Source organism: Ceratosolen solmsi, unplaced genomic scaffold (assembly GCF_000503995.2).
Source record: "Ceratosolen solmsi marchali unplaced genomic scaffold, CerSol_1.0 scaffold6, whole genome shotgun sequence".
Taxonomy (NCBI): domain Eukaryota; kingdom Metazoa; phylum Arthropoda; class Insecta; order Hymenoptera; family Agaonidae; genus Ceratosolen; species Ceratosolen solmsi.
The window spans coordinates 6581000-6592859 of NW_011948414.1; the positions used below are offsets into that span (position 1 = coordinate 6581000).

Sequence of the window (11860 nt, forward strand, 5' to 3'; positions counted from 1 at the left end):
TTACAGTTTTATCGTATTTATTATAATTGATTTTGAGTATAAATTGTAGTTAACTGTGAATTAGAATTAATTCCTGCATCTTTTATAATCAATCATTGTCGATATTAAGGAGAAGAAAACTCCAAGAGATTTTATCATATCATATCATAACCAATATAGTCGTCATGGAAAGTTTTTGTTTTATTTTGTTTTTTAATTTCAATTAAAATATAATTATCGTAATCGGTGTCAGTTGCTGCACATCTCTATCACTATCTCTAAGGAAATAAAATCTACGTCGAAAAGCTATAACAATTTCTACGTGAAGTAGAATTATAAATTTTGATGAATGTCCGAATGTATTCGGGGCTCAATCTAAAATATAAAATAAAGTTTATTTTTTTTTATTTTTTTTTTTTTTTTTTTTATATTACTAAATATTAGATTCTTTTACATTGCTAAACATATTAGACGTTTATAGTCTGTAAAACTCGATTTACCTGAAAGGAATTATTTTATTTGTTTATTATTGCTTAAATTTATAACGTTCATAATTGAATTTTAATTCATATACATCACCATTATAATTAATAATTAGTATTTATTTATTACTAATTATCGATTATATATGATTAATCGCCTTAATCCTTCTATCCTTCTATGAAATATATATTGATCAGACAGCTTTTGAATACATTGTCATTCATTATTAAATAAGTAGTTTGTACGTTAAGATTGCAATTTATTTTATTGAATTTGCAATAGTAAAAAATTCTCAGTCTAATGATAAAAATAATTTCTTTTTTCTTTATAATTGAACTTTATAGGGATATTTCAATTTTATATATTACAATATCGAAAAATAAAAATCGTAGCCTATATTGCATTCTAAATTGTTTTGCCCCCCCCCCCCCTGTAATTTACGTAAAACGAAGAAGAAATTGAAAAAGTCGATGAATATATCTATGCCTACGTGTCACTAAACATATGCGTACGAATGGAACGAAATCTAAAAAATACTAAATCACAGCCGCTCTACTTTTTTCATTATTTTCTTTTTATTATTATTTATCTTGTTGTTGTTGTTGTTGTTGTTGTTGTTGTTGTTGTTGTTATTATTATTATTATTAATATTAATGTGAATTCTTTCGTTCTTAAAGCAAAGCGAGAGGTGTATTTATTGTATTTGATAGTCTATGTAGAATAAACTCATTGATATTCTTTTTCGAAAAATCGAATTTCTTTCATAAATAATTTAATAGAAAGTTATATCAAGTCGTTTCTAATTGGGAATTGGGGAGAAATTTTGTATGGCGCAAAAGAATAATCTTTATAAGGTTCGATGCTTTGTTCATACCTCTAAATATCGAACCACCACGACTTTATGGCATTAAACAAGTTTCAATAAAATATTTTAAATGCACAAGCTAAACTTTCGTCGCGTCTCTATTTCTAATCTCCTATCTCAATTATCAGCAATAATGAAAGTCCCTCCAATGGCATTATTACCCAAAAGTCTTATATGGCCCACTGTATTTACGTATCCAAATTCTTAAACGATACAAAAATTATAAACGAAGGTGTGAATTGCAACCTAATAATATCTCTCCTTACATAACAAGTGTCAGTTAACGATTTGACAATCCAAGCAATAATAATAATCGTCTAACGGCTAGTTCTCCACGCACCTCCGTCAATACCTCCGCGATCGCGCTCGAGAAGTTCATTATTGGGCTTTCGTTGGGCTCCCAATTGGCTCATGAAGTATCAGGTATCACGACCGGCAGTCAATGTAAGCCATCGATGTTGGACTTGGGATCGGGCCCGAGTGAACTCCAATCGGAGGCCTCGCAGCGCTGCATCGTCCTTGGCTTTCGCGTTCTCTCTTTACCCGCGTCGCATATCCTCACAATCTCGTAGAACTCGTTCACGAGGCTATCCACCCACTGCTCCAGCTGCCAGCCCACTAGAGTCTGTTTGACAATTGGAAAATACATTTGCAACGCAATGGTATCGTTATTCGTGGCCAGAGCCTTAATAAAAAGCAACAGACCCAAGAGATTGAAAATTCACCCGTTTTACTCGGCAGCTTGTAATGGCCATTTTCAGCGAATCATTGAATCATTACATTCAGATTTACAATTAACTTAAATAGAGAAGCGTTTCCTGGCCTTGTACCGACAGTTGCAAAGCTACGTCATATCTCATCATAATAACCCGTCGCTCATAGCTAAGATGTTAAAATACAACTTTTGATTGCATTTCGTTTTTTTTTTTTTTTTTTTTTTTTAAGCTTCTTCAAATTCCTTTGATTTTCATGTGTAGAGCGCAAGGTTTGTTTGTTGTTTTTTTATCGTGTTGGTGCAGAATTATTACTAAACTAAATTAAACGGCTGTGTTTTCGATAACGACTCATTAAAATACTCGATACTCAAATACATTTATTCGTAATTTAATTAGTATAAACTACGAATAGAATAAAGAATAAACGAAAGATATATGCTTATATGCAATTAGTCGCTATATTAGAATATATAAATCTTTGGATTGTTCGCTCGATGGACTTGCAGACGAAACGTAGTACTTACGCTCATTGGTGACCCGAACGAGAAGCGAAGAGTGTAAGTGATCGCCTCCCCCCGCCCTCATAACACACATAGCCAGCGTTGTTCTTTATCGTGAAAATGACACGTGAAAATGAAAAAGATTCTTACCACTGAGCTGGCGCGACTGAGCTGCCTTAGCGTCAGGTGGGCTTTGAGGAACTTGAGCCAGAGATTGACCGTATCCTTGGTTAAGTAGTATCCAGTCGTGGAGTCGCGATTTAGCTCGCGTGCCTTCTCCAAGCTAATTGGCCGATTTTTCCAATGCGTCAGCGGCACAACGAGAAAGCGTAACTTGGCAACGACCTTGGAATCAAGGACGAGGAAGAGGCGCCAGACCCCAATGGCCAGGGGCTCGCTCAGCTGTGGCTTCACGTGTCCAATCTGCGCATATTTATTTATTAAGCCAATGTGTGAGACGATGATGATTTGTCGTTTTCGATTTCTGGCTTCTCGCGTACTTTCGAGGCTTTACTTTCCAATCGACCACGGTTCTGCATTCTTGACGATCGATGAAATTAATCTATTATTATAGCTTCTCAATTGGCGCCCCTAACTTTTAAGCAAATCTACATTATTTTTTTTATCTACTTTCTTAAAATTGAAATTATTAAACAAAAAAAAAAAAAAAAAAAATTAAAAATTACCCACGCCTATCCTTCTCAGGGCTAAAATTATTGATTGAAAATTGCTAGATTACGCGCTCTGATAGAGATCTAAGCTCGACGCGACCAAAAACAACAACAAAAAGGTGTAAAAGTATAATATGAAAGAAAGTCGATGAGAACGTAACTTACCAAATTCGATTCCTCGATTCGCAATTGATTAACCTCGGCCAGTCGATTAACCGGATCAAGCCATAAGATCGTGAGATTCAATGGCGCTATGACATTTGCATCGAACTCATAGGCAAAGACTGGACTGGAGAGGGGCCCAATACCTCCCAAAAAGTTCCTGAACATCTGCTCCTTTTGATCGTATTCCGTATTCACCGTCAAGCTCACGATTTTCCCCAGCCAGGATTTGCTCATCGATAGGTTCCGCCTCGAGTAAACCAATGCCTCCAATTGCTCGGGTAACTCTGTCTGCTAATGGACGTAAATATATTAAATCTTGTTTGTTTCTTTCCCCTCTTTTATCCATTAATCGTTCACTGGCTTGGAGACTGAATTAATCGATGATTTAATCGATTGTCGACGTGAACGCCTTGTCGATATAACGACATTTATAATTAATTCGTTTGAAGGAATTTGAGAAATGGTGTGAGACGACAAGCCAGTCACTAATGGACATTTAATGGACATTTATGCGATAACTTCCGAGTACAAAATAGTACGCGGGCTTGCAATAGAAAAATCGCGAAGAAAAAATTCGTCAAATTTATGTAAAATCGTAAAAAGTTATTTCCAAACATTTTATGTTCATGACATTGGACCATTCGACTGACTCTTGCTATTACGTAGTAATTATGACTATGATTGCGCCGAGTTATTCGAGTTACGCGTATGATTTATACTAATTGATACATTGTCGGCGCATAGACGAATGCTTTTACGTGAGTTGAGAGGTAATTGATCGATCCAAGTTGACGATGCTGGACGTCGTCAAGGCATTTCGTCTACCGCAACTGCCTGTTTCGACAATTCGGCTACCATTACAAACATAATATGGCCGAGATAATTTCAATTTTCAAGCCAATGAATCATCACGCGTGTATTATATCGTACTGGTCATTTTTACATTCTGTACTTATAGCTCTTCTTGATGAAAAAAAAAAAATTAATTCACAACGCAATCGACGTTACTCGAATGACGAATTTCCCCATTCGATCGGAATAGTAACGTTGCCGTAAGAGTAACAGAGTGGCTGGCGATAAATCGCGTACCATAAGCGTCGATGACTCCAGGGCAAATCGATCGGAGCTCGCTCGCACAAGAACGCCAGCAAAGTGGTTCTCCTTGAAGTAGGCCGTGATCTCGAGGAGGTGCACGCTCTTGTCGTCCGCGTTACCAAGGTCGCCGAGGCGCCTATAAGCGAGACGCGCCAAGGAGTTGGATATAGTGAGGAGGGCATCGTCGGCAAGGGGACTCGTATCCTCGTGGTGGTAGAGACTCTGCCAGTATGCGTCGTAGCCCTTGGTAATGGTCGTCTGCAATAGCATGAAAAGTTGCATTACGTTTCAATAATAACGGCCCAATCGATATAAATGAGCACAACTGTGATTATTAATGACGTTATAATATAATGTGGCGGCAGTGAAACATCGGTCAATCGACAAAATTGACAATTGTCAGTGACGTGTGTGTGTGCGTTCGTGCGTGCGTGCGTGTGCGTGCGTGTGCGCGCGCGCGCGCGTGCGGCACCTAGAGCAGCGACTTATCACCACGTAAAGTTTGCAATATTTATATTGGCATTGTAATTTAAAACAATATATTATTATCGATTAGTGATTGATTAGTGATTGATTAGTGGTTGATTAGTGATTGATTAGTGATTGATTAGTGATTGATTAATGGATTTACGACGTTTTTCGTAAAATATTCGGCCACGTGCCACATGATTTTAAGAGCTTTATTCTCAATTCCATCGATGAGCAAAGCCTATGTATGGACGACTACGAAGGGATTAATTAATTAATTAATTGGCGGGAGATTGCGAGTAATGCGCGATCGTTTACAATCAAAGACCGAATGAGGTAAGCGGGATCGTTGGTCAAGCGCAAAGTACGAAGCGAACAAACGTAAGGAAGGCCAAAGGGCCTCCGAAATGGCAGACTCTGAAAAGCTTCTGACCAGTTTGACGCTGGTGTTCATTCTCTCCGGGTACAGCCACTGATCCAGCCGGTCGATGATCCTCTGGTCGATCACGGGCTCGAACTTCCTCGCGAAGAAGAGGTTCCTGTCGGCCGTGTTCATAATTCTGTTGAGATCCTCGAGCTTGAAGTCGTTGGGGCTACAACCGCACCAGTCGACCACGGCTTTGTACTGGCACTTGCAGCCGAGCTTGCGCTTCCAGTTGGTCACGTGGAGATTGTTGTCGACGTAGGTCGGGCAGAAGCGCGAGTTGCGTAGCGCCGTATGGAAGAAGGACTCGGCGGGCAGGAGCGTGTAGCGGAAGACCCGCAGGAGGCCAGCGACGAGGTCGTCCGGCTCCGGGTTGGCGACGTACTCGACAAACTCGCGGGACAGCGCTACCCAGTCGCTACCCCCGTCAATTTGTATGCCGTATGGTAGTTTCCGCTCGCCAACGCGCCACATGCGAGCCTCGCACTCCACGAACGTCTTGTCCAGGCCCTGTCAAGTAAGTTTCTAAGCTCAATTTGGGTCGATGTTTCGGCACATTCGATGGAATAGCGTCTCATAGATCGAGCTTTTGTAATATAATGGTCGGTTAACATCGAGGATTGCTGTTACAGCAAACGCTTCAAAATGGAAGCAATATATATGATAAAATTTACGTCTAGTACATTCTTAATCTATTACATTTTTAATCGTCCAAGTGCTGCCTACTTCTGGTATCTGCGTACCTGCTTAGTGAGAAATCGTTGAACCTCCCGCCCGTGAGATTTAACGAAATTCATATTTCTGTTCCACGTAAGGAACTCGACGAGGCGCGCGTTCGTCTTGATCGGGTAGTCCGACTCCGACAAATTAATCAAGAAATCCCAGCTCTTGGAATGGAGGAGCATGTGGCGAGCCGAAGTGAGGAAAGTCGTAAGGAGACTCGCACCGCCCCAGATACTCGCATGACGCAGCTCCGGACCCTTGGCCACTATTATATTCTTCATTTTACAATTTTTCTCGACCTTCAGCAGCTCCCTGTACATGTAATCTTGCCGCTGCAATGCAGAACAATTTGATGAAACCGTGCGTCCTGGTAATATGCACCTTTAATAACATGGATTAGCATGTAGTTAGAGGATGAGACTCAAGGTAAAATGTAAAAGTCAATGTGACTCTCGTTTGCTCAAGTTCATAATCCTATAAGCAATGATCGGCCTTACAATTTTTATGAATTATGAAAAATCTTTATGTAATAATTGTTCGTGCCGAATCTTTATTACCGCTTACATAAACGAGCCATACGATCTCTTTCTATTGTTTCCCTAGCGTTGTAAAAATATTTTAAAAATTTTTTAACAATCTATCCCATTTAAATATTTACCGCATCAACGTGTATGTAGAATAAATGCGACGAATCATAAAGAATATTAATGAGGCGTTTCACTTGTCGAACAGCTCTGCCATTAACGGTCAACAGATATGCAATTTTAACTGGTGTTTTGTCGGCACTTTTTAAACTGGAATTCCTTGCTTCCTGCGGCTTAAATCCTGCAATGTTTGCAATACATAATGTTAGGGGGGAAGAAGCAAAAAGTTTTGGCAATACTTTTGGCTACGTACTTTGTATGCCCGTTGAGAAAACGTTCATAGCCAAGTATCCACCGCAAGATTGTTTCGAATCTCCAGGACATTGCATATTGCAGCTTGAATCCGGCAGTTGGTTTGCCTTCGAGGGCTCCTCTTTACCGCAAAAGCATTCCAGCCTGAAACGATACAAGTAAGATACAAGAGGCCAAAGTGTGAAATGACGTTTAAATTTGAAGGACAAAAAGGTCTCTAAACAATATCAAATAATAACAAACTAATAACAAATCCCATCATAGACCACGGATATCTCTAAACAATTTAAAATGTGAAATTGTCATCTTTCCAATGTCATTTTATATGAATAAATGGTATCTTATTAGACCGTGCTTCAAATAGTATCGTTAAGCAATAACTTACGAATATTCAACGCCAGCGTAAGGAAAACCAGACTGTAGACACATGTAAGCGCAATGTGCCGGCGAATTGTAAGTCTTAAAAACAGTATAATAATTTGGTAGCAACCTAGATATCTTATCGTCTTTGAAGCATCCCAAGCTTTTAGGTATGCCAACAAAGCCCAGCGAATGTGGGCAGGAAGACTGTAACCTTATAGGATATAGCAAATTTTGCTGACTAAGGCACGTCACATTGACAATGCGCTCCTTACACATTTGACTTTGTGCTCTAGTAATGGCACTAACTGCTTCTCTACCTAAAATTACAAATACCACTAGTCAGTTATAATCGGAGCTAAATGAATCATTAATTGCTGCTTTGTTTGTTTTTCTAACAATTAACGTCAAATATCCCATTAACTTGGCACAATTTTTAATTAGTTAACGCTTAAAGTTGGCAAGATACAGCAATAATTTTTCATACCAGTGACTTCGCACACAGGTACAAAACTGAGAGATTTGCAATCGAGTTTTATTCTAGTAGTACGATTATGATTTAAAGGCTTGTTAAGACCGCCTTGCTTGTCAGGTGGTAATTTCAGTTGGCGGGTTCCTTTTGGTAATCCTTCGTCCTCTTCGTCTTGCGAAATATCATTCTAAAATAAAAGTAATATGTCAGAATCATCATTTCGATATAGACCATAATCCATCAAATTTCTCATATTTTCGGGTAGTCCTTTATATAATAGTTAACAATAATATCGACTATATTCATTCTGCATTAAAACTAAAGAGTAACTGAAAATTTGATTAATCACACAATACTCCGTTATCTCAAGAATAATGTATTATTAAGAACTATTTATATTGTTTTTATTAAATATAAATTAATTCAAATTTTATTTAAATACTGCATTATATATGTATATTTATTCAATCGCTTAATTTTATAACCAAGTGTTAACAAAATTGATTGAATTTGATAGAATCAACTTGAAATTACTTTTTAAAATACAATGGAACTACGTAAGTATATTAAGATTAAACTTGGTTAAACCATTCTTATTACAGTACCACCCATTTTCTACAAAACTACTTTCTTTCCTCGCTCGAATAGACTTTAATAATGAAATTGTTCTACGATTCAAAACATTTCCTATTAATACAATTGGCATTTAAAAAAAAAAAAAATGTTATTACCAAACTTATATTTAAACCAACTTAATAATATAGTACACAATTTAAATCTATATATATATATATATATATATATATATATATATATATATATATATAAAGTAACAATAATAAAAAATCATTATATAGATGGAAAGATAATTGAATAATGATAGGTTGGATGTCATTTACAAAACAACATTACTTTAAACATACATTCAATAAAGAAATTTACTAGGCTGCTAAAGTAATTAAAATTGAAGGAGAGCATATATCAAGCAGCGTTTAAATAACAAAGGATTCTCTTAAACAAACACACAAACTATTAAAATCAATAATTACATAAGCAGCAAGTAAAGTAAATGTATTGCATTACCCCACTTATCAACGGTTTTCCTATCTTTTCTTGATTTTCATTTTCCAGTGCAAGAAAGGTGTATGCTAGATAGACTTGGGTACAAAGTAGCACTAAACCAAACACAAAAAATATCCTGTATTTGCGAAGGCAAATGGAGGATCTATTCTCCAAATGAGTTTTCATAACCACCATGACGTTTTCCTCATTTATACGACAAGATGATAATGCACGGAAAATAGAAATTTACTTTTTCATCTAACTTCTAAGCCGCCAAGCTTCAAAAGCATTTTAAAAGCCATCTTCTTTCACTTGTCGCCGACGAAAAGTCAGAACTCAGCACACGTGCATCTTACATTTCACGAGAAGGGGAAATACATTTTTGCTACTTTTTAACGTCCAAGGGGATTTGTCAGGGTAAAGATGAAGAAATGCATAGTGCAGTACTAAAGTACAGACAATAAAACAATTGAGCATTAATAATGTAGAATCTGCATAGATATACATATAGATATGTATATATGATTGGGTGCGCGCGCGCGCGCGTGTGTGTGTGTGTGTGTGCGCGCGCGCGAGCGAGCGTATGTATAGAATATGCATGCGCGCGTAAGTGAGGACAGAAGCGCGCGCGAACGCAACCCTATAATATACTGGTAGCTAATGGAATCAAAGTTCTTCTATATAGACTAAGAGTGACAGAGATTTAAAAATTATTACTATTTCTTAAAGAATAATAGATGTTTATACAAAAGAAAAATTAGTTATTTTATTTAATTACGTACAATAGTGATAATAGTCTAATAAGTTATCTATTAAGCACCTTGTAAACATGGGTCATATATATTTTCATTTGTAGTGAATATTTAATGAATAAGCTTTGAAGTGAAAGCAATAAATAAATGAAGTAAATATATATTATTATTATTAATAGCGAGTGTTCATTTTACAATTGAGTTTGTTATTAATAATTCAAGTTATTTTCATACATAGCAGCGCTATTTAATATAAAAATCAAAGTAATACGAAATACGGAGAACAACGGTTATCCTGACCGTCACACAATCAGCTTACTAAGCTTCAAATATATGCGCAAGCATAACTTGCAAGTTCCCGATCTTACGGATAAAGTAAAATTATGCACGTATATATTTATGAAAAAAGCATTTAAAAATGATTTTGAAATCCAATGTAAAGCTAATTAGCGAGTGCATAGGTATTAAAATCTCTTGGAATGATAAATCATAAACTGTACGCATAACTTATAACTTATATCCGATTCAAACTTCAATAATAACTTTTTATCCGATAGTACGGTATTATCACCTTGAATATAAAATCGAGGCTCTAAGCATTTCATTCTCTCTCTCTCTCTCTCTATATATATATATATATATATATATATATGCATAAGCATATGCATTCATAATGGTGAACTTTTAAATAAATTATTTTAATAATCACGATGATTGCACTACTATTTGAAATTTTGTGCTCCGCTAGTACCTCAATTACGTCAATAACCACTGGGCGAATGGTCTTCTTCGCCATACGATTAGTCATCACCGACATGCGTCGTCAATAAATAAAAGGGTTAAGCGAGAGAGGGGGAAATCAAAGAAAGACGGCGAGAGAGAAGAAGGAGGAATTTGTACCGACTCATAAGCAAGACTGCTCATAAGACTTTGGCAGCTGAGAATGATAAGGTCGTGCAGTACAATCCGAAAATGAATATTAATAGTGACGAGGCAAACAGCATTGAAGCAGCGTATTAACACTGTCATACACGAATAATAAAACTGCAAAAACAATTAGTTGCTGAAGGATCTCGGGCTAATCTTCTTCATGTTGTGATTACATTAATTTAACAAATTTAAGTCTCTATGCAGGCGCTTTAAGAGCTTTTAATATTTTGGTGTGTATGTGCGTGTGTCTCAGTGTGTGAGATATCCTGAGATAGAATGACAATAAGAGCAGATATTTTGGTGTTCGCTCTCCTCGTGGTCAGATATTGCCATGGAGCTGCTACCGATATTGAGCTCGATGCTAAAGCTCAGTATCTCCATAGACTCGACAGCCTTAATCTTCTACTCTACACATTTTTACTAACTGTAACTGTGCTCACCGTTTGGACATTTAAGCATAGACGACTAAGGTTCCTTCATGAAACTGGCCTTGCTGTTATTTATGGTAAGTGGCTTTCAGATCAAATGTACGAGAAAGTTTCCTTTTATTATGTATAGTGATTTTGAATTCCAATATTAAATTTAATATTAATATTCATAATGGAGATATTTTGTACCGAGGTATTACCATAATTTTAGAGATTATATATGCTTTTAATTGGTAATCATTTTACAGATGAATCCAAAACTATCATCGCTAATTACATTTTGTGCTTATTCGTTTATGTTTTATTTTTATCAATTTTTGTTATATTGTTTTATTCAATAAAGTAGATGTGGTATCGTTATAAAATAAAACTAATGCATTATATAACTGGTAATATACTATATTACATCAACGTGTACGTTAATTATGTTTTTATGAAAAAGTTTGAATATGGTTGAAAACATTTTAAAAATTATCTATTTGGAGATTAGTACCTACTCAGTTTTATCTTTTCAACTATTTCTATTAATCGTAGTATATATATTAACAAGATTATTTTATTTAAAAAAAATCACATTATCGAGTTAATATTAAAATACCATTCGTTGTGCGTAAATTCTTTATTTGTTAAACTTATTTCGAATTAATGCGCATGGTTATGCACACATAATGTTAATAATTCCAAATTGTACATTGAAAGATTAAGATTAAGAAAGATTTTTTCATCGAGTGCACAATATTTGTCTTTAGTTATACTCTTTTCAATTTTATACATTAAAATGATATGTTATCTTCTAGTAATTATTGACCTAGATAATAACGACAGATTATAATATTTACTTATTCGTTAACTAAATGTGATTATCTGAGTA

At 36.0% G+C, this 11860-nt stretch overlaps 2 protein-coding genes across 2 annotated transcripts in view; one reads left to right on the top strand and one right to left on the bottom strand.

Moving 5' to 3' along the window:
* Positions 1–1164: 1164 nt before the first annotated feature.
* On the bottom strand, positions 1165–9367 carry oxt (Xylosyltransferase oxt). The gene is made up of 11 exons (XM_011506759.1): positions 8901–9367; positions 7833–8004; positions 7371–7665; positions 6987–7129; positions 6748–6914; positions 6110–6421; positions 5376–5876; positions 4469–4732; positions 3380–3667; positions 2694–2966; positions 1165–1952 (listed from the first exon to the last, which is right to left on the bottom strand). The coding sequence occupies exons 1-11, from the start codon at positions 9072–9074 to the stop codon at positions 1767–1769; spliced, it is 2775 nt and encodes a 924-aa protein (XP_011505061.1). The 5' UTR covers positions 9075–9367; the 3' UTR covers positions 1165–1766.
* Positions 9368–10507: 1140 nt separating this feature from the next.
* Positions 10508–11860, top strand: part of Nhe3 (Na[+]/H[+] hydrogen exchanger 3) — a 21539-nt gene continuing 20186 nt past the window's right edge. The window contains 1 exon segment of the mRNA XM_011506760.1: positions 10508–11066. Coding sequence (XP_011505062.1) covers positions 10838–11066 — 229 coding nt within the window. The 5' untranslated portion in view covers positions 10508–10837.

Excerpts from the sequence above, each read along its gene's own strand:
- oxt (XM_011506759.1), bottom strand. The coding sequence starts at position 9,074 with ATGGTGGTTATGAAAACTCATTTGGAGAATAGATCCTCCATTTGCCTT. Across the intron at positions 6,422-6,747 it reads TCTACATACACGTTGATGCG|CGGCAAGATTACATGTACAG; the intron begins GTAAATATTTAA and ends TCTGCATTGCAG. Across the intron at positions 2,967-3,379 it reads GAATCGAGGAATCGAATTTG|ATTGGACACGTGAAGCCACA; the intron begins GTAAGTTACGTT and ends AAATATGCGCAG.